Source organism: Aspergillus bombycis, assembly GCF_001792695.1.
Source record: "Aspergillus bombycis strain NRRL26010 chromosome Unknown contig00003, whole genome shotgun sequence".
In the NCBI taxonomy this organism is placed as follows: Eukaryota; Fungi; Ascomycota; class Eurotiomycetes; order Eurotiales; family Aspergillaceae; genus Aspergillus; species Aspergillus bombycis.
In genome coordinates, this window is record NW_019170005.1 from 183443 (window position 1) to 210139 (window position 26697).

The 26697-nt window shown below is 47.9% G+C and overlaps 11 protein-coding genes across 11 annotated transcripts; 7 read left to right on the forward strand and 4 right to left on the reverse strand.

The window, feature by feature from the left end:
- Nucleotides 1-247: 247 nt before the first annotated feature.
- On the forward strand, nucleotides 248-1827 carry ABOM_000878 (hydroxyacid-oxoacid transhydrogenase; the record flags this gene model as incomplete). The annotated part of the gene is made up of 3 exons (XM_022528008.1): nucleotides 248-669; nucleotides 717-775; nucleotides 821-1827. 3 exons carry the CDS (start codon nucleotides 248-250, stop codon nucleotides 1825-1827), a joined length of 1488 nt encoding a protein of 495 aa, XP_022394104.1.
- Nucleotides 1828-4023: 2196 nt separating this feature from the next.
- Nucleotides 4024-5073, forward strand: ABOM_000879 (uncharacterized protein; the record flags this gene model as incomplete). The annotated part of the gene is made up of 1 exon (XM_022528009.1): nucleotides 4024-5073. The coding sequence occupies one exon, from the start codon at nucleotides 4024-4026 to the stop codon at nucleotides 5071-5073; it is 1050 nt and encodes a 349-aa protein (XP_022394105.1).
- A 1018-nt stretch (nucleotides 5074-6091) lies between these two features.
- Nucleotides 6092-7101, forward strand: ABOM_000880 (uncharacterized protein; the record flags this gene model as incomplete). The annotated part of the gene is made up of 4 exons (XM_022528010.1): nucleotides 6092-6127; nucleotides 6182-6526; nucleotides 6596-6755; nucleotides 6812-7101. The coding sequence occupies 4 exons, from the start codon at nucleotides 6092-6094 to the stop codon at nucleotides 7099-7101; spliced, it is 831 nt and encodes a 276-aa protein (XP_022394255.1).
- Nucleotides 7102-8985: 1884 nt separating this feature from the next.
- On the forward strand, nucleotides 8986-10472 carry ABOM_000881 (uncharacterized protein; the record flags this gene model as incomplete). The annotated part of the gene is made up of 2 exons (XM_022528011.1): nucleotides 8986-9007; nucleotides 9082-10472. The coding sequence occupies 2 exons, from the start codon at nucleotides 8986-8988 to the stop codon at nucleotides 10470-10472; spliced, it is 1413 nt and encodes a 470-aa protein (XP_022394254.1).
- Nucleotides 10473-10650: 178 nt separating this feature from the next.
- On the reverse strand, nucleotides 10651-11744 carry ABOM_000882 (glycoside hydrolase family 43 protein; the record flags this gene model as incomplete). The annotated part of the gene is made up of 2 exons (XM_022528012.1): nucleotides 10651-10951; nucleotides 11062-11744. 2 exons carry the CDS (start codon nucleotides 11742-11744, stop codon nucleotides 10651-10653), a joined length of 984 nt encoding a protein of 327 aa, XP_022394253.1.
- A 1548-nt stretch (nucleotides 11745-13292) lies between these two features.
- Nucleotides 13293-14438, forward strand: ABOM_000883 (NAD(P)-dependent alcohol dehydrogenase; the record flags this gene model as incomplete). The annotated part of the gene is made up of 2 exons (XM_022528013.1): nucleotides 13293-13469; nucleotides 13536-14438. The coding sequence occupies 2 exons, from the start codon at nucleotides 13293-13295 to the stop codon at nucleotides 14436-14438; spliced, it is 1080 nt and encodes a 359-aa protein (XP_022394252.1).
- Nucleotides 14439-15625: 1187 nt separating this feature from the next.
- Nucleotides 15626-16976, reverse strand: ABOM_000884 (uncharacterized protein; the record flags this gene model as incomplete). The annotated part of the gene is made up of 2 exons (XM_022528014.1): nucleotides 15626-16748; nucleotides 16801-16976. 2 exons carry the CDS (start codon nucleotides 16974-16976, stop codon nucleotides 15626-15628), a joined length of 1299 nt encoding a protein of 432 aa, XP_022394251.1.
- A 717-nt stretch (nucleotides 16977-17693) lies between these two features.
- On the forward strand, nucleotides 17694-19247 carry ABOM_000885 (MFS transporter; the record flags this gene model as incomplete). Its single annotated transcript, XM_022528015.1, has 1 exon — nucleotides 17694-19247. One exon carries the CDS (start codon nucleotides 17694-17696, stop codon nucleotides 19245-19247), a length of 1554 nt encoding a protein of 517 aa, XP_022394250.1.
- A 304-nt stretch (nucleotides 19248-19551) lies between these two features.
- Nucleotides 19552-20482, forward strand: ABOM_000886 (bZIP transcription factor; the record flags this gene model as incomplete). Its single annotated transcript, XM_022528016.1, has 2 exons — nucleotides 19552-19672; nucleotides 19734-20482. 2 exons carry the CDS (start codon nucleotides 19552-19554, stop codon nucleotides 20480-20482), a joined length of 870 nt encoding a protein of 289 aa, XP_022394249.1.
- A 115-nt stretch (nucleotides 20483-20597) lies between these two features.
- Nucleotides 20598-21754, reverse strand: ABOM_000887 (uncharacterized protein; the record flags this gene model as incomplete). The annotated part of the gene is made up of 3 exons (XM_022528017.1): nucleotides 20598-21420; nucleotides 21496-21643; nucleotides 21703-21754. The coding sequence occupies 3 exons, from the start codon at nucleotides 21752-21754 to the stop codon at nucleotides 20598-20600; spliced, it is 1023 nt and encodes a 340-aa protein (XP_022394248.1).
- Nucleotides 21755-24837: 3083 nt separating this feature from the next.
- ABOM_000888 (RTA1 domain-containing protein) lies at nucleotides 24838-25886 on the reverse strand (the record flags this gene model as incomplete). The annotated part of the gene is made up of 4 exons (XM_022528018.1): nucleotides 24838-25277; nucleotides 25340-25565; nucleotides 25641-25663; nucleotides 25721-25886. 4 exons carry the CDS (start codon nucleotides 25884-25886, stop codon nucleotides 24838-24840), a joined length of 855 nt encoding a protein of 284 aa, XP_022394247.1.
- Nucleotides 25887-26697: the final 811 nt, after the last annotated feature.

Genomic DNA, 26697 nt, shown 5'->3' on the forward strand with positions numbered 1-26697 from the left:
TTTGTATGCAGTAACCTCGGCTTTTTGTCCGAATTACCAGATTGGGGATCCCCGCATTTTGCGGTCCTCCGACCTGCATTCAACTCTCAACCTCCCACTTCTTCACCTCTCCTTGCTAACTTCGCTTCTTGACCGCTATTTATACTCTTTACTTGTTCTTCTGGTCAATCCGTGTATATAGCCATTGCCTTTTCTTCTCATTGCCCCAACTGCTATATAGAGCTCCATATAACGCGTTCCCCGCATTATGGTCGCTCCCTCCATCCGCGTGGCCCCTTCGGCCGCCAACAGAGCTCTGAACCTCCTGCGCACTGTTCAGTATACTCACCCACCATCATGTCCATGCCATTCAAATCCTAACCATCATCATCATCACCGCACACCCACACTAGCAGATCATGTCCGTCGTCATATGGCCACACCTGTTGACCCCTCACGGCAGAAGGAGTACGCCTTCGAGATGGCCGCCTCCAGCATCCGATTCGGCCCTGGTGCCACAAAGGAAGTTGGAATGGACTTTGCCAACATGCAGGCAAAGCGAGTATGCATTGTCACAGACCAGAATGTCTCCAAGTTGGACGCTATGAAGCAAGCCGTGGAAGGGCTGAGCCGGGAAGGAATCGAGTTTACGGTGTTCGATAAGGTTCGGGTTGAACCAAAGGATTACTCGTAAGTAGAACCATGCCGACCAATTAATTATGTACTAATTGAATTAGTGTCAAAGAGGCAATTGCTTTTGCAAAACCATATAACCCAGATGCGTTCCTCGCAGTGGGTAAGTAACCCACTGTCATCCCTTGAGCGGCTAATGACCGCACAGGTGGTGGATCGGTTATTGATACCGCAAAGCTCATGAACCTCTACACGGTCTACCCTGAGGCCGATTTCCTCGACTTTGTCAATGCGCCCATTGGCAAGGGTCTTCCAGTAGAAAGGAAATTGAAGCCCTTGGTAGCGGTGCCAACCACAGCAGGCACTGGATCAGAGACCACCGGAACTGCTATTTTCGACCTCGTGTCTAAGGGGGCCAAAACCGGCATTGCACACCGGAACCTCAAGCCGACTCTGGGAATTTGTGACCCCCTGAACACGCGGACCATGCCGTCCGCCGTGCACGCCTCCTCCGGTCTAGACGTCCTTTGCCACTCCCTGGAGTCATGGACCGCAATCCCATACAACGAGCGAACACCCCGCCCAACCAACCCCATCAACCGTCCCGCGTACCAAGGCGCGAACCCAATCTCCGACATCTTCTCCCTCCAAGCCCTTCGCGACACCGTCAAGTATCTGCCCCGAGCCGTCAAGGACCCAGATGACTTTGAGGCCCAGTCAAAGATGCTTCTGGCCGCTACCTTAGCCGGTGTTGGCTTTGGTAACGCCGGTGTCCATCTCTGCCACGGCATGAGCTATCCGATCTCCAGTCAAAACCCCGGCTACAAGCATGCCGGGTATGACGTTGAGCATCCGATCATCCCACACGGTGTGTCAGTCGCTGTCACCGCGCCTGCAGTCTTCCGATTCACCGCTGCATCCAACCCAGACCGCCATTTGGCAGCAGCTGAGGCCTTCGGTGTCGACATCTCAAATGTCAAGCGTGAAAGCGCAGGTGAAGTGCTCGGCGAAGCGATTACTAAGTTCTTGGCCGAGCTGGGTGACCAGCCCCGTGGTCTGAAGGACCTCGGATTTAAGTCTTCGGATATTGATTCCCTGGTGGAGGGGACTCTCCCGCAGAGACGGGTTCTGATGCTTGCGCCGAATCTCAACGCGGAGCTGGAGGCAGAGAAGATTGAACTGAGGAGTTTGTTAGAACAATCTATGGATTATTAAAATAGGGACCGGGGGTTTCTGCTGCATTTATCTCGTCATATCAATACCAATCTAGTTCCATGTTCAATGCTAGTTTCTATCAAATTGGAATAACTAAGATCGACGTTCATGTCGACCACAAAACATCGCGAAGAGGGTAATACACTGCTAAATAGAAGAAGTGTATGCACAGATGAAATGAGAACATACAATAGTTGTAGCCGAATAATAGTAGAACATAACTGTTGAACCAAACCACACATGTCAACGTTACCAAATGTGATACAGACCCTACATTTACACAAAAAGAACAGCAAATAGCCTGATACTCTGATAGCGCTGGATCGATTGAAAAGCAAAAAGAGGGAGAAGATAGTAATCATGCAATGACTAAAGTCAAGAGGGACCAGATCAATAATATCCAAGTGTAGAAGACACGTATGAAAGACAGTCAAAGCAAGCCAACGCAGTAGATAGGGACATAATGCGAATGACGTCGTTTCTAGACGCAGGCATCGGCAAATAGATGAATCATTAATCTTATTAATGAATAACAGCCTTGTGGGGAAGGCTTCCTGTATGACGGGTTGAGCTGTAGGGACATGGGGTCTGATCAACTACATAGATTCAGACCACAGGACGATTATTCGCTCGGATATTTCTCAAAGAATTCTATTATTAGAGACGTCAGATTCGACTATGCAGGGAATCATGTTATATCTGGCAACTTGGAGGTAAAGGGAACGTTGGACGATCTTACTGTGCGCTTAGGCATGTGTTATGCCAAGGGAGGGAAAGGAAAAGGAGGGCGGGGAAAAAGAAGAATGAAATTAAAAAGACAATCAGAGAGGAAGTAACTTAAAACTATAGAATGAACCGAGGATATGTAGTAGTAGCATAATCATGATAGCTACAAAATATACCCTTTCCGTTTGTTAGCCGTAGAATGTACCCATCAAAATTAATAACGCTAAAAGCTAGTGAAATGAGGATAAACAGTTTCATCTATACGTTCACTCTAGTAATGTACTAGTCAAACTCCCATGAATATGCAGTTTCACTATGATACATGGTTAATTAGATCCACCACACTCCCGGATATCTGCTGCCATGACTTTGTATCTAATGGGCCACTTTAATCATGAATACGACCTCGGACCCTAAATCCTCAACCAAAGATAGAAACGGAACTATACCCTATTTGTTCCCTATACCTCGTGAATTTTCCACTAATGCAGGGAAACACGAGGCCATCTCGTCCCCCAAACTGACCGCTAACCCTAAACCCGGGTGATCGACAAGGTCGCAGATTTAAAATAGAATCACCAAGTATTTAAGCACCAACCATATTATTGAGCGGGCTTTAGCGGCTATGCTATATATGTAGTTGCTAGCATGGTACCTATCTGGCATTTGCGAGGATTCATCGATTGCCTGCCAAAGGGCGTACAGTTATTGGTTTTCATCTGCTGTTTAGATGCATATCTAGGCCAAACTATGCTTGATCTATGACGCGCTAACTCGGACCTCTGGGGCCGTTTTTTTCAGCCTCAGATTCTATGTGGTTATTCACGCATCAGTGTCGTATGGAATGAATGAAAATCAGGGCGAACAGTGGGGCTCGTCCAATACGATAGGAACAGACCGTCGTGTAGTGTTGTATACTAGGTAAAGTTGAGTGAACGTCATTAAGTAGACTGAATGAATAGGTTGGCTGGCATTTCGAGCTATTGTCGTAACTAGTATAGACTGCAGAAGTGTATATGACGGGTCCATTTCTGGGACGGTGACATAAATGGAAAGAGCGGTCCATCCCCACGAACCAAGCGCTTCTCATGGCTGGTTCCCACTAGGATATTACTAGTAGCTACGTTGACGATTTTGTCTCAACAGAGGATGGTCGGAGTTCCTCATAGTACTGCATGTGCACTGTGTCGGGAGCGACGCATAAAGGTGTGTATACTTGATAGCAAGCAATCTCAACGGGCATCAAATGTCTGACAAAGCAAGTGCGACCAAGCTAAACCACAATGTTCGCAATGCCGCAAGTACCGTCGTCCCTGCCCAGGATACACGCGGTCTTTCCGTTTCCAAGATGAAAGACCAGCCTTGGAGCGTCGGCATCGACCATCCAGAAGCCCAACATCTTCTGTTGTTTCAAGCGAGTTTAATTGTCGGGACGCGGTACCAACTGTTCGGGATAGCACCATAGCTACAATGGAGCAGGTCCAACAACAAGTTGCTGCTTCAGCTGACGAACCCTGCGAAATCAAACAACAACAGCGGCTCGCGTTTACAGTATTCATGGATAATGCCTTTCTAATATCCCACGCATACAATCAGTTTCGTGAAACGAATTACCCGAACTTCGCAGACTACATTACCTCCAAGTTTGATCAAAGCGTCTGTCTTGACACATCCGCCTACAGTGTGTGCCTCGTGTTCCGAAACCGGACAGACGTGGAGGTCTCATTGCTAAACAAAGGCCGTATCGCGTACATACACGCTCTCGGAGCACTCCAGCAGGCTTTAAATCGAGAACAGACCTCGAATAAGTCCGATATGATTGGTGCTATCATCTTGCTATCGATATATGAGATGCGTGTGCCGTCCGAGCCTGACGATAAATGGCCAACCCATTGCCACGGCGTTACAGAGTTGATGAAGGAGCTGGGAGCAGAGAGCTTTACGCATGGGTTTGCGCGCTCTTGCTATATCTTCTTTCGCGGGTTCCTGATTGCCTACGCCTTTCACCAAGAGCAGCCGTGTTTTCTCGAAGGAGATCAGTGGCAGCAGCTAGCAGAGAGGCTCAGGGTTGAGGACTCACAGAAGCTCGGTATACGTAGAATGTTTGTGGATGTCACGGAGCGCATCTTCATGGAGCTCGTCAAGTGTCCGAGATACGTATCTGAAGCACGATTATACCAGAGCAACCAGAATTATGAGCAAGTGCAGGTATTGTGCTCTGAGGTCGTCGGTGCACAGATCAGGCTGGGGTTGCTTGCAACTCAACTAGGAGATCTCATCAGCATCTATCAGCCGGAGGACATTCCAAGCGCACCAAAACTCTTACTGGATGGGGTAGAGAATGCCGTTCATCTCTTGGATGCTCTAGCCCAAAGACTTATAAAGGTCCCCATCCCACCCGTACGTGTTTATTCCGGGCTGGCGCAGCTTATTAATCGCAATTATATCGTGCAAGACGCCCGTTGGCTGGACCATTTGGGTTGTTCAATGGGACTTTTAGGGACTACACTTGCTGGGTGAACCATGAATGCATGGGGTATCTATCCTTACGCCAATGAATGCAATAGGCTTATATGTTAGGGATAGAGGGGTGCAAGGCACGGCCTTAGTGCCATCTGGTCTTTTGGTCGAGTGGGGCTGATATAGATACGAATTGATGAATACTACGATTATCACAACTGAGGACCAGTAGTCACATATGTAGGAGGTCTCTAGTATCTGATTCGATCAACATTACCGACAGGAGGTTCATCCCAGGTGATACGCTAGTTGCTATTCATCCGAGATATAAATATAGATCATGACATGGCCGCGCAGGTGCCACCATAGCGGCATTCTGCTATGTTAAACAGTTTCCGGATGTGCTTCCTAGCAAGAAGTTTTCCATTTACCGCTTGTGATGTTATAGGCCCACCGTACGAGACCGCTCTAACATTCGCACTCATTGTGTACTATGGCTAGAATTCCTATAGATGCAGGCTGTGGACCTCGAGGTTAGTAATTGACCGAACACCTGACCCGCCAAAGTTGCCTCGTGATCACAGTTCCTGCCTCAGGATCCCGCCAGATCGGAGAACTTTCCTCCGGGAGTGACTCAATCGCAAGACGTTGGCCTCTATTCTTGAAATTTCTGTTCGTATCTCGCAAGCAATTCACGTTGATTTGTCTAGAAAACTGTCACTCTTTCCCCAAATAGATTTCTATCTGCATAATTATATACCGATAGAAGTATAGAGACCCACCGTCGTGAGAACCCAGCCATCGGCCAAGCAAAGACGAATTGTCCAATTTCGGCTGCACGGTGTGTGTCCTTCGCTTGGGATTGGATTCAAACAGTGGACTGATTGATTTTCCAATTCTTAGCCTGGTGGATATAAATTGGCATTCCACCCAGCTTTCTCCTTCCAAGCGATCGTTTAGAGAGGTACCTTTTACCTGTGCCCGACGCCTTATCGCTACCCCGCTACCCCACGTTTTAAATTCTCGGTCTCCCAACTGACCGGCTCGACCTTAGCAGCCATAGACTATAGACGCAAAAATGCCTCCCGTTATCCATTGCGTGCGCCATGCTCAGGTACTTCCGCGACAGTCTTTATATGCTCTGAACTCACGTTAACACACCGATCAGGGCTTCCACAACCTTTGCACAGAAAACCATGTCATTCGCGACCCCCTCCTTACCGACTTGGGCAACGAGCAATGCCGCAAACTCTCCGAGAAATTCCCCTTCCATGACAAGATTGATCTCGTAACGGCCTCTCCTCTCCGCCGTACTATATACACCGCATTGCAGAGTTTCGGGCCTGTTTTTGAAGCTCGAAAGGATACGAAGTTGATTCTGCTCCCGGACGTGCAAGAAACCAGCGATGTTCCTTGCGACACAGGTAGTGACCCGGATGTGTTGCGGAAGGAAATGGAGGACAACGGACTGCCTGTTGACTTAAGATTGGTGCATGAGGGATGGAACAACAAGGTGTGTTGGCCTTTCTTCGAGGGTCTCGGTCTTACCCGGACAATGGGATAGATGTTAATGTGAGACCAGGCTGGTCGGTATGCCCCGACGCATGACGCGATCAGAAAGCGAGCCCGCGAGGCTAGACGGTGGTTGAAGGAGAGACCTGAGAAGGAGATCGTTGTTGTGACTCATGGTGGATTCCTGCATTACTTCACCGAGGATTGGGAGGATAGCAGCCAGTACCAAGGTGAGTTATTGCCTCTTTGGACAATTAAAGAAAGTGAATGGCTAACCATGAACAAGGAACGGCCTGGGTTAACACCGAATACCGTACTTACGAATTCTCGTCCGAGGTCCACAAGACTGACGTGGAAGGCCATGAGCTTGAGGGCGAGGATGCAACCTTGGTTGAGACTATACCTTCGCGCGAGCGTCGTGGCAAAGAAGGCCCGGCACCTGACCGGGAATCTCAGAAGACTCTGTACAAGAAAGGAACGCAGGGGTGGGATGACCAGGGTTTGCAATTGAGCACGGCTGAACGTGAAGCGGCCAAGGTTCCAGAGGGCAAAGAAGTTGATGGTGTCCGTGTATGAGCTATTGGGATTATCCTCTCCCTGTTTGATATCTTTCTGTAGATAGTGTTGGATGCTTTGTTCATGGTTTCATATAAAGAAATAGAACGGCTGCGTCTTTGTCATTGAGACGAAATAAGTCTTCAAGAGGTAGTTGGGGTTTTATGAAGACAATTGGAAGTTCTAATATATAATTGGACAAATCTGTTTGGTTTACATACAACAATGAGTATAATGGCCATTGCAATGAAGAATTTGAACAATGGAAAACAAACCTTAGGCTCTTGATCATGCAATACATATAAGGCCCTGTCAGGTTGAGCACTTTTAATAGCTAATTCATTACCCTATGGTCTCACAGTAAGTAAATAGCCCTAGCCTGATGAATCTGACTTGCCTTCAGAACATGCGCCTATCAACCCCAATGAGAGAACAAAGTGTGACTGACCCGACCCAAAGCACTTGCTGGTACTACGAAGAAACCCTGGACATGGATGTGACATTATCAATAAGTTGTACATGCACCCTATATCCTAGAGAGAGCGTTTACTGATTGAGATCAGATAGGTCTGGCCATTCGCTTCCAATTTCGCTCGTACAAGGCTAAACATGGCTCCAGGTATCTCCTCGGCTGGTAACGAGTCTCACAGATAGGACCCCGGCAGACGCTGTTACTCAGAAAACTTCATGCAATTGGCCCGTCAAGAGTTCACCACAAAATCAAAGCTACCGCCTAAGTGTCTTCTAGCCTGTAAGTGCAGGATATATACTGATTGAAGCAGTCAGAGCCAGAATACATTGACGATCAAGTATCGTTCCGAAGGGCGGGTAGGTGGCCAACAGATTTTATCTCTCTTTTATCTCCGTGAGATGCGAACCTAGATTTTTCAGGCCATGACGAATGCTAACCTTCGTCTAGTTACCGTAAACTATTACGGGTTAGGTGATCCCCACATTGAGGGTCGATCAACAAATTGGACCTTGTGGAAGAGAAAGTGTAGAGCCGCCGCTCATGAGATCATTAGGCCATGCGCAGCCTGATTTGACACGAAGAAATGGAATGGTATACAGTCGCTGAATGCACCAAGACAGATTATTCGGCAATTAGCTTTTGAGTGGCGCTCAACTCATGCTCAGTACCATTCAGCTCAGATATGAAAATGTGCCCATCATTCATGTTTGTATGTGGAACTCTGCGCACATATCGCTTTTTCCTCTATATCAATCGTATTAAACAAAGTCTTTTTGATCTGACGAGCGAAGGCTCATAGTTTCCTTCTCTTTGTGAGCATATCGTACGGACTCTGGTCATGTTGAAAGCCGAGGGCAGTGTTGTCACCACAGCAACACTGTCGGTGAAGTGTTTGTATTCAGGACTTTCGCATTATCTCAATTGACCTGTCTCAAGGCAGACTCAGACCGACAATCATGGTCGCGGCGGAGGGCAAGCGACAAAACTCTTAGCGTGTTTGAATATGATGCTGATCGGCCCATGATTCGTCATCACTACCCATCACTCACTCACCGTATGCTGTAATCATATAGACTGATTCAAGAATTTGGATGCCTGGTACATATCCCCATGCTTCGCCCTCGAATAACATGGAGTAATATTGAAAACTGCGCATAAACAAGGGTAGAGACCCCATTGTTTATATAGCTGCCTATCGTTCCAGGGCTTCAACTACTGTAGGTTCCCGCATACGGGGTCTATTTTTAGCGACGATCGCGTGGCGCAGTGCCCCAGACTGCCTCAGGCAGAAACGCGTGTCCGCACCATCTCCACTTCAACCCCCTCTTATACCAAGCTCCATGGCATAATCCAAGGTGCTTGACAGGGCATCCAGGGCATTAAATTAACGACAACAACCACTGAAATCACTTCAACTGTTACTGACATGAAAAATGCTCGACGAGAACCTGCCCAGTATGTCCACCGGTCAATCGCAGAAGTAGCACGTATATCCCATCAGGCCAAGTGCAATACTAACAACCATTCAGCGTTCTTCATCAAGAAAACCCAACAGAAGTTCCTCTGGACCATCTTACATTCTCACCGTGGTACTGAGCCCGAGCCCGCATATACTCTTCGCCACCCCGACCCAGCATCCCCCTCCTCGAAGAACCGCTACGCCGCCGCTCTAGTTGATCCCTACGTCCCGGATATCGTCTACGGCGAGGTTCTACTCATTCCCGAATGGACGCAACCAAGCCTTTCCGCAGAGGCTATCCGTCAGAATGGCGGAGTCACCCCACCGCCTGAGCCTATCCTCCCCACCCGTTTTACCATCCACCTCTACAACCCCGACCAGCAGGTCACCGTTGAATACAAACCGAAGACATGGAATAGTCCAGCGACATGGTCATTCGAAATGCCACAGCAATCCTTCCGACAACCCTCAAGCTCGACTCTAGACCGGACACAAACAGACCCAGCGGCGGCAGATACCACGCCCAAACTTCGCTTCAGCTGGCGGAAGGATAGTAAGCTGTCAAAGGACCTGACATGTCTGTTGTCTGGGAAATCTACTGCGCTGTCGGGGACTAAAACAAAGAGCAAGGAGCCGGACATCACAATTTCGATCTTCCAGGCGCTGCGTGAGTTGACGCTCTACGAACCAAACTTATATCGAGTGGAGATGGAGGATTTTAAGGGGTTGGAGGTTGTTCTCTTGCTTGGAGCAGTAACTATTCGCGATGTGTATTTCACTGCGATGAGGGATGCTTTCAAACTGGATGCGACGTCAGTTGCCGCGGGTCCTAGTGCTACCGCGGTTGCGAACATGCCCAATGGTCATAACACTGCTCCCGCAGCTAGCAAAGATAAACAGCCTGTCTCAGCTGGACCTGGGGCGCTCAACGTCAACACGACACCATCTATTCCAGAGGAACCCAGCGTTGAGAACCCCCCACGACGCAAGCAGGAGCAAGAGAAAGAAGAGGAACGTCGCACCAAGAAACTTCTTGAAGAGGAAGAGAAGGCCCGCCAGAAACGCCAGGCCGAGATCGACGAGGAAACCCTTCGTCTCCAGAGACTTTACGGCGAGGAAGAACAGAGAGTCCGCTTCTCGACTCCATCGCTTCCGCCGCGACCGTTACAATCGCCTCCGCCATCAGAGCGGCCAATTGCTGCTGGCCGGGGGGCCCCAGCTCAGCGGTACTACCATACTCACCACCATTCACCGTCCGTGCCGCATATCGGACATTCGCCGTACCTCCAGGCCCCTGGGGGTAACCCACACAGGCAGTCAGTCGCGTTCCTGCCGACGCAACCACAACCAGCGACGGGATCAAAACCACAAAAATTGCAGCAGAAGAAGAGTTTCTTCGGCTTCCGGAGGTCATCCTCCGACGAAAACAAACTCGCCAAAAAGCGCAGCTCGATGTTCTGATCATTTATCTTATTGAGAAACGAAGTTATGATACCCATGGCGTTGGCGTTTGAAGAAAACAAAAAAAAGAAAAGACGTGCTATGTACATAGACTCAAAGCAGTTCTAACCTGGAAATAAACCAAGGCAATCCAACCGAATTTATACAAAGTCTTATGCATATATAGTCGTTCCCTACTCTAAGCCAACGGCCTCCCCTCGACACCTTCCGACGTAATCTTCACTGGCAAAATATTGCCCTCCTCATCGAACTCCATGCGATCAATACAAGTCACCCGATGATCGCGCTCAGTATCATTAACCGGCCGGCGATGGTAGACGATATAGTAATCCTTCCCATCTGGGGTAAAAACACTATTATGGCCCGTACTCTGTCCGACGATGCCATCGCCCTGCAGAATCTTGGTCGGCGTACTAGAGAACGGACCCGTCGGCGAAGGCCCAGTAACATAGCTAACCCCGTAGGAGTTATCCCCCCATCTGCAATGATCCACAATCAGCACTGCCTCTCTCCAACCCGAGCCCAAGCCCTAACTCCCCCATCTCAAATCAAAGCAAAAGCAAAAGGAAGAAAGAAAAAGGAAACTTACCCCCCAACACTATACATAAAGTAATAAACCCCACCCCTTTTCAAAACCCAAGGCCCCTCGACATAGTCCTTGGGCGTAATCTCCAAATACTCACCCTTGAGACTAACCATATCACTTCCCAACTCAACCACAACAGCATGACTCCACCCCCCGAAATACAACCAAACCCTTTGGTCCTCGTCAACAAACACCTGCGCGTCGATCGGCTCCGCCCCGAACACCGTCTCCCCGACCAACGGCTTGCCCAGCACATCCTCGTAGGGACCCTGCGGCATCCCCGAGACGGACTTCGCAACGCCAATGCCCGCCCCGTCGCCCGCGGAGAAGTACATGAAGTAGTCCCCGGTCAGCGGGGAGCGGGTGACGGAGGGGGCCCAGGCGGCACGGTTGGTGGACCAGGGGATGGCGGTGAGGTTGAGGATGGTTGGGTGTTTGGTCCAGGTGAGCAGATCCGGGGAAGAGAAGGCGTCGAAGAAGGTTTGGGTTTCGTAGGCGGCGCTGAAGGTCGGGTAGAGCCAGTAGGTGGAGTCGAAGATGCGGGCTTCCGGGTCCGCGTACCAGCCTTCTATTACTGGGTTGCCAGATTTGGGGGCGTTCAGTAAGGATTGGGTGGTGAGGGTTGGGGTTGGGTGTAGGAGGAGGAGGAAGGTCGGGAGGACGGCTTGGATTGTTGGAAGGTGCATTTTCTTTTCTTTTCTTTTTTTTTTTTTTTTCTTTTTTGGCTCTGGGGTATTTCGTAAGGTGGAGTAGGTGAGGATAGAGGATGGGGATTTTGCTAAAGGGGAGAGAGAAGGGGAATATCTGTACTAAATACATTTAATGTAAGGGGGTTTTGTTTGTTCAAGTTTGATGTGTTACTATTAAATTGACTTTTGGTTGCTGCAGAAATGCGGGGGAGATATCGATTAGATTGATCAGATATTGCGCACATGGTCTGTTGGGCTTTTGGTCAGTTGCGGCCATGGCATCAGGTGGATAGGCCATATGATGGCTTGCTGTATATTGCTAAGGTAGAGGAGGGTGGCAGCGTTTAGTAATGGTTTAATGGTAAGCCCTAAATAGAACGGTTGATTACTCCGTCAACTCGCGGTTTCCTAGACTCACTCTTCGAGTCCATATCGGCGTAAAGCGTCTCTCAAAGGACTATAGTTTCACCAGGGTTTGTCCAATATAAGAGATATCCGCTAATATTTACGGCTATGCTGTTATGAATAATAGATTTCCGCTTCGCTTCAACCACTCCTTATAACACTGGCCACCCCCTGTAGGTTGTGACACATGAGATTGCAACTAGTATATATTGTGCAGGCTGCCGCAAGGCGTGAATTTATTTAAAAAAAGGCCACAACCCGTGTATAGCAGGCTGTAAAAGGAGAAATTCCCATAAATATTCTCCATATCAACACAGCAAAGCTTCGTACTGCACGTGTCCTATAATGGGCAATAACCCGCGATGCGCAAGCCTTGCCAGCCCTTTACCCGCGCACCCTAAAACTCACGACCTCTTTTCTTCAAGGTTTGACCTACCTAATAAGTTTCGATATGTGTCCGTTTATTATTTTACGTATATGTTACAGTTCGTAAATGACGTAAAGTCTCTTATACTATCATAGTTCTTGCTTTAATCTTTCATTTTATAATGTCATTTGTGTAGCATGATCTCAGTGATATCGAGCTGCCCAGCGTTGAAAGATCTGATTACCACTCTGATAATCGCCGCTTTCGACATGTGGCCGAACTAGATACGGTTCAGTCTTCAGCCTGATATTGTGTCCATTTGTTTTGCCACAAAAGAAGAATTTTTCGGTTGAGCCCGGAGACATGGCAACAGCTGCCTTGAAATCCATCCGGAACGGCCCCATTGCCCTACCAAGAAATCATAGGGGAAGAACCACAATGGCTAGCACTGGCAATGACTACTCCTTGCTCTAAGCATAAGTGGGCTGGTTATGGAATCACCTCACTTGAATCACTCGCTGACGCGCTAGCCTAGAAAGGTATCAGTGGGACGGAACTTACTGAAGCCATGAACGGAGCCGGCAACAGGAATCGGCGAACAGGCGTGATGACAAGGAGATTCTTTCCATCTATCTGTCTAAGCTTTTCTCCTGTAAGCGTAACGAATCCACTATAAATTGATTGATCTATCTCCCGCACATATCCGCGATTCTCCCTTGAATGCAGTCATTCCAACCCACATCGCGTTACTTACTTCTAGCCTATTATTCGTGATGTCCGACTCTACCTCAAAATTTGAAGGGTGGATAGGCCTTGACCAGGATTCAGCCAAAGGTCAAATGGTGTGGCGGGAGTTCCAGCCCAAGGCATGGGAGGAAACGGACGTAGACATTCGCATTACTCATTGCGGTGTCTGCGCTTCTGACCTCTGTGTTTTACGAAGTGGATGGGTATGTTATCATTCATGAACGCATGAGCTTATTATAGTAGAACATTCAGTGACTTGTGTCAAACAGCGTCCAACCCCGTACCCTTGTTGTGTGGGCCACGAAATTGTGGGCATCATTGTTCGAGTTGGTTCGCAGGTGAAGGGGTTAGAGATCGGCGACCGCGTGGGTGTTGGTCCGCAAAGTGATTCATGCCGCGGCCGCGTGGACGGACACTGCGTAGAGTGCAGTACTGGGAATGAGAAATATTGTACCAAGCTGTGGACGGGCACATACGCCGGTCGCTATCTCGATGGCAGCAAGTCGTACGGGGGCTACGCTTCTTTCAACCGGGTACCATCCCACTTTGCAATCAAGATTCCCGACGTTATCCCTTCTGCCGCTGCTGCTCCTATGTTGTGTGCTGGAGCGACTGTTTATGCGCCCCTGAAGCAGTATGGATGTGGGCCTGGGAAGAAAATCGGTATCATCGGCGTTGGAGGCTTAGGACATTTCGGCATCCTGTTTGCAAAGGCTCTGGGTGCTGACTGGATCACGGCCTTTTCACGAAAGGCTTCGAAACGTGATGACGCACTGAAGTTAGGTGCCAATGTTTACGTCGCAACGTGCGAGGAGCCAGAATGGGTGGCCCGGCACGCAAATACCTTAGATCTCATCATTTCAACTGTCTCATCCAACACGCTCCCAATTTCTGACCACCTGAAGGTTTTGAAGTCAAATGGTGCTTTTGTACAAGTGGGCAACCCTGAGGACGGTCCTTTTACTTTCCCCGCTGGGGCTTTGATTGGAATGGGGTTGAGGTTCTGTGGTTCAAAGATCGGTAGTCCCAGCGAAGTCCGGGAGATGCTCGCTCTTGCAGCAGCCAAAAATGTCCAACCATGGATTGAGGAACGACCGATGAAGGCGGCAAACCAAGTTATACTTGGCATGGACCAGGGAGAGGCTCGATATCGCTATGTTCTGGTGAACTGATTGCTCAATGAATTGTTATTTACTCTCATAAATATGTTACCATTGGTGGTGCATCTCCTTTACGGGGTTTTAGGCCAAGAAAATGGGCCATGAAAGTAGTGATTGGTATCTGACTTTTTTTTTAGAAGGGTATTTGGTGGGTTAGTTTCCGTCTTGAGTAATAATTGATTTTCACATAGACTATCACTGTCCTTGAAGTCGATCGTGCACCTTGAACCTCGAATTCTCTTCCCGATTCCCTCAATCAGGATAAGAAGATTGTCCATAACGAAGAGCCCTAGGTTAAGGGAACTTGTCTCTCATGTCAACTGGTCACGAATGCCTACTACACTCGCTATAGAAAGTATCCTGGGGGTAATCGCGGTACATGGTCGACTCGAATTGGTAACCCCGATGACCTTCCAACGCTTTGGTCGAGTGGGCTCATGCCTCTCCAGATTTTGTCTATTCCCTAATCATAATTAAATATGATTGGGCATGAAACACATTCTCCAGGGAATAAGTCAAGGAGCCTACGATAAGTCCGCTAAGCGCCGCTTTGTAACATATTGATCTTGGGCATAGCAACGTTAGGAAGAAAGTGGGTACAGAGTAGAAGGGGAAGAGAGGGGCAAGTTTAACCGACCTGGTAGCAGTGATCTTGCTTACAACGCTAGCCCGAAATGGTAAGAACGAACTCCACTGTAGCCCTGACCCTGTTCGATAATTAGTAGTAACAACTTGTACGGCAAGTACTCGGCAAGTGTCAGCATCTGCACGACGAGAAATATGTTATCTCCGTTTTCCGTTCCTCAATTGCAAGGCGGTCTAATGATGCAGCCAGGCCGAGCCATTTGTCGGGCATACCGTTGGTATTTATCTTGTTCTGCCCAAGTGATACCGACGTGCAGTGTTGTTTGGCTAAGAGGTTGTCGCTGCTCAGGAACAAAAGCCGCAACATGGAGTAAATCCTTCCAGTCTGCACAAATACTAATCCATTGTACATTAACTTGAACCTCATTTTGTATAGATATCGTCTTATCTATAATCACAAACACGAAAATCCAAGTTTGCTTTTTGAGCTACAACACAATTGCTCTAATCTTTCTATTACCTGTGGCTAGCTCTATGGTGTAAAAGACGTTTTATGTATCACAATAATCGGCCCAAATAATGACCCTGCATCATTCAGGACGCATAACTGTAGTTTAGGTCCTTGCAAGAATTGCACTGGCCAAACTAAACCGAGCAGCTCCTATTATCGCCCCTCCAGAAAGGGTCAAAACGCCACTATATACCCAGACCATATTGGCACCATGTGAACTCAAGATTGAGCCGGCGATTGGCGTCCCAATCAATAAAGCAACCCCCAATAGCGTGAAACACATACCCATCCTTGTCCCAGTGACCCCACGGTGCGGGGAAAGCATGACGAGGATGGGGCCCATGAGCGAGACAAGTGACCCCGAAAAGAAACCATATAGAGCGCAAATAGCCAATAAAGACCCCTGTGCATGAACAACTATGATGCATAGAACAAGAATGCCTGAGATAAAGGCGCATGGAATAAGAATGTTCAGTGGCCCAATCCACTGGGAAGCATATCCCGGAGCCAGGCGTCCAAAAGTCGATGCTGCATTGATAACCGGCACCAAATAGAACGCCAGAGTCTCTGATGTTATATGATGTTGGATCGCCACAGATTGAATGTAGTAGAAAGGCGTATACAGACCCATAAAGCAGAGGAATAGACCGATGTTGAAAAAGCTGTAAGGGGCTTCACGGAAGGCAGACCAGTCAATCAATTTTCGGCGATTAGCAGGAAGAGTGCGCACCCTGAGCACTGCACAGGAAATGCAAAGCCCGAAAAGGGCTACAAAGCCAGCAATGCGAATCGTCCAAGCAAATCCGACTTTGCCGAGTAATTCATGTATCAAAATCGGGTAGATGACGCCGCCTATGCTGGAGCCTGAAGCGGCTATGCCAATGACTAGCGGCAATCTTGTCGTGAAATATGTCGAAAGAATCGCAATACTGGGTACAAAAATGAGGCCGGCTCCGATTCCAACGCAGAATGACTGTGCTAAGAGAACCTGCCAAAAGCTTTGGCATAAACTAAGCATCATATGACCGAAGACTACCAGAAATGAGCCAATATACAGTAATGGCATCACAAAGCCGGCATCATAGATCGGCCCCGTCAAGACACCAAGAAACATAATCAAGAATGACTGCAAAGAACCGACCCATGAAATTGTCGATGGAGCAGTTCCGTGGAGCAAGGTTTCCTCGTAGAATGTCTCGAAAACCCCATAAGAGTTGATAAGGCCCCTGAAGGTGATTAGCATCTTCAAATAGTCTGCTGAGCAAATACCGTGCCTACCAGGTATTGAAAAACAGAAAGAAAGAACCGACAACCTGGAGCCATGCCCGAATACCTCCATTTGGCGGGTTGGTACCAATGGCCTTCGACTCTTGAAGTGTCATAGGCGAGGAATCCTTCAATGCTCCGAAGATTGGAGTAGTAATTGTGGTGTCATTTGGTGGTGAGATATTCATTCTAGGGTGACAGCCTACTTTAAATCGAGATGTGATTTTCAGTTGGTGCTGGACAGGTTGATCCAAAGGTGAGCTTCACACGATTCAGAGTCGAGAGCATCGGTTATATATCAATCTGGAGTCTTGAGGCAGAATTCTTCCAGTCATTCTTATTTTATTGGAAGCAGCAACTGACATGCAAGTTTCCCTAGGAAGGCCATAATGACGATGCGATGAGAATGTAGGGTTCCTAGACCTTGCAACGCTTACCGAACTAACCAGAGATGGCACGGATGACCCAGTTTGCGTGGCTCGTGAACCTCTTAAAGCACACCGACCCACCTTAAGTGGCCACCCACAAACTAAGGAACCAAGTCCGGCGACGATAACGCTTAGCTTCCGAAAGCCAATGGTTGCTTATTTTGTTAGCTCCTAATTCCGTGCAATTGCCTTTACAAAACGCTATGCAGCTGAAGCATAAGTCACGGACAGCAGGAGCTTACTATACTAGCCAAAGATGGTTGGCTCATTTCCGCACTCCTTTGATGCCGTGCTCTGCGTTGGTCGCCAGATTATACGTTTGGTGAACTCATCCGTCAGAAAATAAACAGCAGAATTGAATAAAACAAAAATCAAATTGGATACAAAATGGTGGCAAGAGTACACATCGACATTCTTATCTACCACCTTCCGTTCTCTTTGCCATAGCACTTAATTTTTAGTGTTCCACAGAACGCGATGCAAACCCAAAATAAGGGCCTTGACATGTCCTATACCATCTGGTTGCTTTTCGTGCTAGGTACCAGTGACCTCAGAAAGGTCACGGGAAATGTTGACTATCATTGGCCGGGAAATGGTACTCGTGATAATCCACATATAATATCCTGGACTCCAAATGATGCGTTGAATGCCCGCAATTATGGCACAGCGAGAAAAGTCATCATCATAGCCCTTTCAGGACTGTCAACTCTCTCTGTCGCCTTTGCGTCGAGTTCTTATTCAGGAGATATATCCTCCATTTGCCAGGATTTTGAGGTTTCTGTTGAGGCTGCGACGCTGGGGTTGTCGCTGTATGTCCTGGGCTTCGCGGTAGGGCCTTTGCTGTGGGCACCACTGAGTGAAGCATTTGGCAGGAGAATCATGTTCTTGGGTACCTTCACCCTTTTCACGCTTTTTAACGTTGCGGCAGCCGCTTCAGCCAATTTCGCCTCGTTGGTTATATTCCGAGCTTTGGCCGGAACTTTTGGCAGTGCACCTCTCACGAACTCTGGGGGCATTGTGGCCGATCTCTACAGTGCAGAAACGAGAGGACTTGCTGCGGTTTTCTACTCTTGTGCTACCTTTCTCGGGCCTGTCCTTGGTCCCATTGTGGGCGGATTTCTCGGCCAGGCAGCAGGGTGGAGATGGATTGAGGGCTTAGTGGCAATATACGCAGGAACTATGCTAATACTCGGAATTCTTTGTGTTCCCGAAACCTTTAATAACGTTCTTCTTCGACATCGAGCCGCCGTGCTGTCGATACGGACGGGAAAATCATATGTTACGAGCGTCGATCATCAGAATCCTCCAGGATCTCTGGCGGAAAGATTTCAAGTAGCCACGGCCCGTCCCTTGCGACTCCTCTCCAGAGAGCCCATCGTTGTGGTTCTCGCACTCTATATGTCTTTCATTTACGGTACCACCTATCTACTACTAGCAGCACTACCCGTTGTGTTCCAACATGTTCGCGGATGGAGCCCTGGGATCGGTGGTCTTTCATTTATATCGATTGCGGTCGGTATGCTGTTTGCAACAGTTTTTATGGTTTTCATCAACTTCCAATACGCGAGGAAATCTAAGACCTCCGAGACAGGCCAGCTGCCCGCCGAAGCTCGCCTGCCTTCTGGCAAGGTTGGGGCTGTTATGATTCCTATCGGCCTGTTCCTTTTTGCATGGACCAATTCTCCCTCAATACACTGGGCTGTTTGCATGGTGGGTACCGCCTTTTTTGGGTTTGGTAATATCTGTGTCTCATTAGCATTGGTCAACTATCTTGTCGATAGCTATGTGACCTATGCTGCCTCGGCTCTGGCCGCTGCGACAGTAATGCGATCATTTTGCGGCGCGGCGTTCCCACTTTTCACAACGTATTTGTACGAAGGATTGGGGATTCACTGGGCAAGCAGTGTTCCGGCCTTTCTGTCTCTTGCCTGTCTTCCAGCCCCCTTCCTTTTGTCTAAATACGGCTCCCGACTACGCCAGCGTTCCAGGTTTGCCATTGCAATGAGTGGAGGAGACGTATCATCATCTTAGCTTGCTAGCTTTGGATACCTGACAACACGATAGAAAATTGTTTATCTCACTAGAGTCTGTAAAGCCTAGGTTAAATTGATGCAGTATGGCGACTAAGAAATTTTGCCACGGCCGACGATTGGACTAGTACGCAGCGTGGGTCTGCGAGCATACTGCTCCACATTCCACTGGCTTATCTCCCATCTAAATACATAAGAACGGTTAGCGCGGTCAGCAAGCCGTCGCCACCTCAGGGCTGTCTCTTCCACTTCCATCCACGAACACGCTGTTTTCCAAGGGCTTTCATTCTCTTGCGTATCGCAAAATGGACTACCACGCTGAGCTGCTCAAACCAACGAAAAACTCCACTCGGGATGATTGGTCCTTAGTAGCCACACCGGCTGAGCGACGCAAGCTACAAAATCGACTCAATCAGCGAACGTATCGTAGGCTGCCCTCGACCCAATGCATTTGCTGGTCATCTACTCACACGTAAGGACTACATAGGGTTACGTCAGCAAATTAAAAATCCAAAGAAGAAGAGTCCTTCGAAGTGGAAAAAGATCGGCTCACTGGTTGACGACGGAGACCAACCGACAGAATGCAGCAACTTCACCACACTCGGTATGCCTCGCAGGAGGGTGAACGTGATACCAACCTACAACTGCAGCATAGCTCCCAAGGGCGCACGAACCTTTTTCAATGAGTTTGAAACAATTGCCTACGAGAGCTATTGTAGCAGGTTGCCGGTAGCCGATCATCTTCTCACTCTGGTCAAACTCAACGTCTATCGTGCCTTTTTTGAAAATCTCGCAGCATTGGGCATGGATGCGGGTTGGATGAAGGCGGATGCAATTTCTCCTTTTTGCATGTCAAAGCCAGATATGACTTCCCCGACTCTTCCAACTCACCTGCAACCAACTGCAGTTCAATCACAGGTGCCTCATCATCCATGGTTGGATTTCTTTCCTCACCCCAAAATGCGTGATCGCCTCATTCTAGCGAATGGGCTTGATGATGACGAGCTTTGTGTTGATATAATGGGGTTCTGGAATACTAACAGGCCGGATTCCAGTTTAATTGTTTGGGGGCAACCCTGGATACTGCAGAACTGGGAGTTATCAGAAGGCTTTATTCAAAAATGGGGCTGGGCGACCCAGGATTGTCCAGAGCTCTTGAGGTCAACTAATTATTGGCGTAGTCTTCGTGGCGACAAAAGGTTACAGTTAAAAACTAACAGCCAGATGCTCGACTAGACTCCTACCGCAAAGGGCAAACTATGGGCAATGAAACAACTTCTAATGTTAGCTATTGCTGCTCTATTGCTTCCCTTTTCTGTGGGCTTGAAGTGACCCTACAAAAGCCCGATGTCTAATCTGTGAGAGGAGCCGTGTCCACATAAAGATACGGCATCATGCTCTTTGGATGTCGCTCGCCTTGCACATCGGCAGCCTGAATCACGTCATTGATATCTTCAAGATCCTTCGGGCTCAACTTAACGTCCAGACTGCCTAAATTCTCTTCCAAATTCGGAATTTTGGTTGTGCCCGGAATAGGAATGACCATTTTCCCTGTAGAGCGAAGCCAGGCTAACGTTAGCTGGCCGACTGAGCAATTCTTGTTGGAAGCAAGCTCTTCCATGCGGTTAACAATTGCCAAGTTCTTTGGGAAATTCACTTCCGAGAACCGAGGAAGGATACGCCGACGATCATTCGCATCAAAATCGTTGACGCTTCGGAACTTTCCGGTTAGAAATCCGCGACTGAAAGGAGAGTATGGAACGATAGCGACACCGAGTTCGCCGCATGCATCGACAAGCCCATTGCGAAACGCGTCAACGGCAAAGGGGGAAACTTCGACTTGAACAGCCGAGATGGGGTGAATACGATGAGCACGACGCAGAGTATCGGCGGAACACTCGCTCAGGCCAAGGTACTTGACCAGACCATCGTCCACAAGCTGCTGCATAGCTCTTACAGTCACTTCGATGGGTTGTTCGGGATCGATGCGATGGCAATAATAGAGGTCAATAGCGTCGCCATCGACAAGACCAAGACGGGAGCGGCTTCGAAGGCATGCTTCCCGAACATACTCAGGGTCGTTGTGAATGGTTGAAGGCAGACCGGGGTGCTGCTGAATACCAAACTTGGTAGCAAGGAAAATGTCCTTTCGCTTTCCACTTTTCTTGAACCAACTAGCCGTTGTTAGTAAAGATAGTTCAGAGATGGAAATTTTCCTCATGATTGATGAAATGTTTCGAGGTACGTACGTGGCGAGAATGTCCTCATTGTCAGCGTAAACGTCTGCAGCATCCCAGAATGTGACACCTCGAGCATGCGCATTGTCGAGAAACTTCAATCGATCCTCATTTGACATAGGGACTCCGTAGAACATGGAAAGACCCATAAGCCCAAGACCTCCAAGAACGCATCAGCTGTTATCCAGTGCGTAGACCATCGTAGAAACCATCTCTCACCTTGCGCGGACACTCGAGGCCCATTCGCTCCGAGCTGAACGGTGGGAAGCATTTTCTAGTTGAAGATGAAAATGATACAGATCTAAGTGAAGATTATCTGTCAGGACGGACTGAATCCCTAGACCGCTGTTGGAGAGAACGATCTATATAACCAGATCTACTTCGTTAAACCTGTCAAGCTTCAGCGTACCCACCAGGTTCCACTCACTAGGACGGAAAAGGCTAGTCAAATAAGCATTTGTTAAACCTAGCTTTTTGCATTCTTTGGCTTTGCTGAAATTACGGGTTCATGATGACATGAAATTCCAGGGTTTTAGATATCTCCACCTAAAGCAAAGCATGGTCGCATTTGCCGCTCTTTCTTAGGTGCCACTGAACCAATTTATAATAATTCAATTCAATCCAGCAAGATGAACACGCTCCTCCAGACCCGTCACTGTCTAGGCTCTCTGACCCCACTCCACCGACCGACTTCAGTACATGATCTTGAACCTCTAATTCAATACGTCAAGTAGTATTCCATACTAACGGCATGGTCTAGAGACTGTTATCACACACTATTAATCCGCCTGAGGAGAGAGTCAAGGCCGCTTGTTGTCCGTACACCGAACGATTTCAGTCCTTAAACCGGCATCGTTTGGGGAAGCACGTTTCGTTCGGTGCAGCCCAGGCCAGACAGGATGGCGTCCTAACAAGCAGGAGGCTACTTTGACAGTAGCAACCTCCGATATGATGAGAGGCTTTGCTCTATCGTCGATTCCAAACGCCGTATCAGGAGAAGCACGAGACACCAGCAAACCCCAATGACCCAGGATTTTGTTTTGAAGACGGTTTTAAAATGTCAACTCCCCTCATTAGGCAGGGCTTTATCCAGTAGAGCTGTACGGAAGGCATAGGTTTGAAATAGCAATGACAGAGCCAGAGATCGTGTCTGGTGAATACAGTCGTACAATGAGAATGTCTTTCCAGCTTTCATACCTAGATTGAAGCTAGCGAAAGAAAGGACCCACAAAGCCAGACTTTCTTCACAACGTTGGTATTCATGGAATATGGACCTCTGGACTTCGCAAATGCCAACTGGAGATTGCCCCAAGGCAGCCTTGTACCATATTCTAAATCAATTCTAATCCGAATTAAGAGTTTCGTCGGCGATCTTGATTTCGCAACTCGCGCCTCTTCTGAAAGTGTTTCTCTTGCTCCGTTTATGGGCACTCTCCATTTTCTTTTAAAACCTTCACCTCGTCTTTCTTCCATCCTTCCCTTCAATATTCAACATACCGTCCATCTTATTCTTCACCCGGCGCCCTTGCGTGTGAGCTCACCTTCACCAATACCGCATACCATTCATACGTAGATCAACTTCCATATGTTATAGAACGCCGGGGATTCTCTCTTCTTACATCTTACTCATCGCTAGAATGAGCTATGTGTTACAAGTACGTGCGCTGGAAGCAAGTACCAGGGCTAGCTTGAACGGCCATAACAACAACCTAGCTATATACACGTTGTCTGATAAATCCACGAAACCACTTGTCGTTGCTGGCCACACTTTCTCATCGCCAGGCGAAATGTTTTCTCAACCCCGGACTTGGGCCACCGAGCTACCGAAGGAAATCTATACGCAGCATTTTCACGAATCTCTAGGAGAGGTCAATCGTACTTCAACTCTACGGTAGTATCAAAAGGATCCGGTGCCCTTAAAATCATATCAGAAGAATCAAATTTACGCACCGAGTTCGAAGCCAAGGTCTTAGTCTACTAAAATGGGGTATATTATACAGAGGCCGGCACAGGGCATACACTAATATTAAATCTTATATAGTGAGCTCAGCCTCATATCTTCGAAGAAACCCCAGCTGAAGCCCGGTTACGAAGTTTGGTCCAGAACTGGACAAGGAGATGTATAGTCAAAGGCTTCACAAGGCTGTTAGTCAGGTCGCGGCCTTGCGAACCGAGCAAGATCAGACCTAGGGTCTGATCATCCACAGTGACCTTTTGGCCCGATTGGGAACAGGCTTGCTGCACTACTACCAAGTATGGTGTTGTAGTTGCCCTATAATTCCAAAGCCCTTCTGAGAACTCGACATCATTCAGAGAGCCGATTGGGATTTCTTGATATCAATCCTCGGTGATACAACAACAGAGTGGTTCTGACACGAGTTCATCGTGTTCCTCGAACACAGACCAGAATATCGAGATATTGCTTCATCCTTGGGCTGGATCTCTATATTGCAAGCCCATTGTATCGAAAAAAGGGCAACTTAAGCGGTAAGTTCTTTTGATGGTACCGGAATAACCCCGCTGATTCAACAACTGGGTGCGATCCCCTCTTGCCCTGGCTCTGGACGAAGCCTGACGACGCTGGGCATCAAGAATATGTCAAATGGAATCCAGTCGACCCGTTCTTCATCGACGACAGCGAACAGAGGTACAAACTGCACCTCCTCTTATGTACAGGGTATATTAAATGCTTAAACTACAAACAAATAGTACGAGTTTATTTTCCTTTCAAGGTAGAAATTACTAGTAGAACTCTGCCTTTCTACTCTATCTAAGATCCTAAATATATTAACTATTTTTAGTGATATAGCTGATGGTTGAATATATCTAAAAATGTGGGAGGCGTAGGTCGCTTTCTTGGGAAACATGCGATTTGTAAGAATGCTAAATATCACTAACAAATCAACATTCTAGAAAGTATGTTTTTATCCTTACCAGGCACTCATGTGTACGCCTTACATCCGTCATAGGAGGCTAGATTTCGTTCGCCAAGGCTTATATTTTTGATTATTTATTAAGCTTATCAGGCTCGGCCTCGGCAAAGGAAGGTTGAGGTTAGCCTACTCCAACTACCGTCTTTCGCCATAGGTTTTACTTGTATCACTCTTGGTCAAATTGTCAATTATGATTATTTAACAGCGGCCTCCTAGCCTTATCAACAAGAAATGTATTCTGTGTGGTACTTTTATCGGCGAGCACCTCACTACTAGCTCTATGTAAGACTTCATTCAACAAGTAGCAAAGAACAATTGATAACTTCCACACCAACTCTATGTAGTCCTCCCCTGGACTGGATATCTGGTCAGGGTGATAGACGGAAATCCAACATTAGCCAGCCCCCTATAATAACGATATTCAAGTCATAGAATAGACAGAATACACACGCCTGACAGCCTTCGCGCCCTGTCCACCCTTCAACAAGGCGTTTACCTGACTTGGATGAATCCACACAAACACCACCATGGTGGCCAACATAAGTAACCCATCAAATATATATAGAAATACCTCATGTGATACAAGGTATCCAGCATTGCCCTGAGCGTATTCAACTAGACGGAAGACGGAGCGCACCAGGATAAGCAAACTGCTGCCGTAAAGTGCGTAAATGTGCTTTTCCCACTCTATGTGCGGTTGTTGAGAACGAGGCGTTGGGTGCTCCCGTATGCTGAGGTGGAACTTCAACGAGGTAATGACGAAGAGGGTAAAGAACACCAGCTGCACCGTTAGTCCGCCAATGATAATGTGCTCTCCCTTCTTGAGCGAGTCGCCGCTGTCGTCGGACATCACACCGCCACCTAGATACATCAGCATACTTATAGGAGGTCAGGGGTAGTATTGGAGGTGTAGTATAGCATACCCCATCCTTGCATTAGGAACGAGATCACGTCCCCGAGAACAAATGTCAACGTCAGCCACTTTGTCCTCACTAGAGAATGCTCTTCGCCGTCGGTAAGCCTGATGATGCGTCCGAGCTCCATGTATATACTAGCTGCGAAGAGAGTCGGTGAAATCAGAAGCAGGAGGGTTTGTTGGATGTACGGCCCCATGGAGAAGTTTGGGCTTTCATGGCCCGATATCGCTCTCTAGATAGTTGTAGGTTAGGGAGGATAATTGATTGAGGTTCGCTATGTAGTAGTATGCTGGAAGGCCAGACTTACGCCAATATAGCCGACCCATTGGACTATGTATCATTAGCATGCTTATGGCTCTCCCACCTCTTTTCTGGAATGCTACTTACAATACCCGCCAATGACAAACGGAATGAAATACCAAGTCCGTGTTCGCACCAGTTGGTATGTATGTATTCCTGTTGCAGCAATGAAGAGGATCACGAATAGGACGGCTGCTCCGATGGAAGGATTGTAACGATAGTATTCGAAATCATTGCTCTTGTTATCTCCCATTATTGCGAAGTTCAGGAACGAGGGATGGCTTTTGCGAAGGGTCTAATACTAAGAAGTGAAAAGAAGGCGTTTGAACCAAACGACGTAGGAGTAAAGGCGAGGCCAGCTATAAAAGGCACAGAGCAAGAGGTCGTGAAAAAGGTACCGAGAAAGAAGTGGACATTGTGCAGATGAGCTAAATATATACAGTCTTGTACCGTCCTCGTTTTCGCGATCGTACTTGATTACAACTATGGAAGATCGATATCGTTTTCGCATGGCAAAGATCATCTAACGTGCTTAATGGCTGCGTGATACTCCAATAGCCTCCAGGTTCTAGACCAACTGATGAACGTCAGCCATGGGCTAAGCCTATTCATAACGCTTTTATACCCTATTATTAGAGCAGCATCTTCACCATTCAGTCTGAGATTTACACTAAATCAGCTTATTCCAACGATTGTTTTACTATTTGGACATCCCGTCTTACAGTCCTTAAGTGCTTTGTTATTGTTTCGGGTGTGTTTGGATGCTTTACGATAGCCCTTGAACAAGAAGAAGGAAGCGTACTGGCTATGAAGAAGAAAGGGAAGTTATTCTGGGCCAGGACCCATTTGAGAGGCAATTTCCAATAGCATTTGAATACCATAGACCTTGGGACGGGATTTCCTCCTGGTTGCCTAAACGGATCGGACCCAGAATCCTCGGGCCACCCACCAATTACACGCTTATCTATTAAACACTGTCGGACTCGCACTCGGACTCGTATATAATCCGTCTACCCCTGCTCCCTGCGCTGTGATTTCTGACTTCTCCGTCAAACATATTGTAC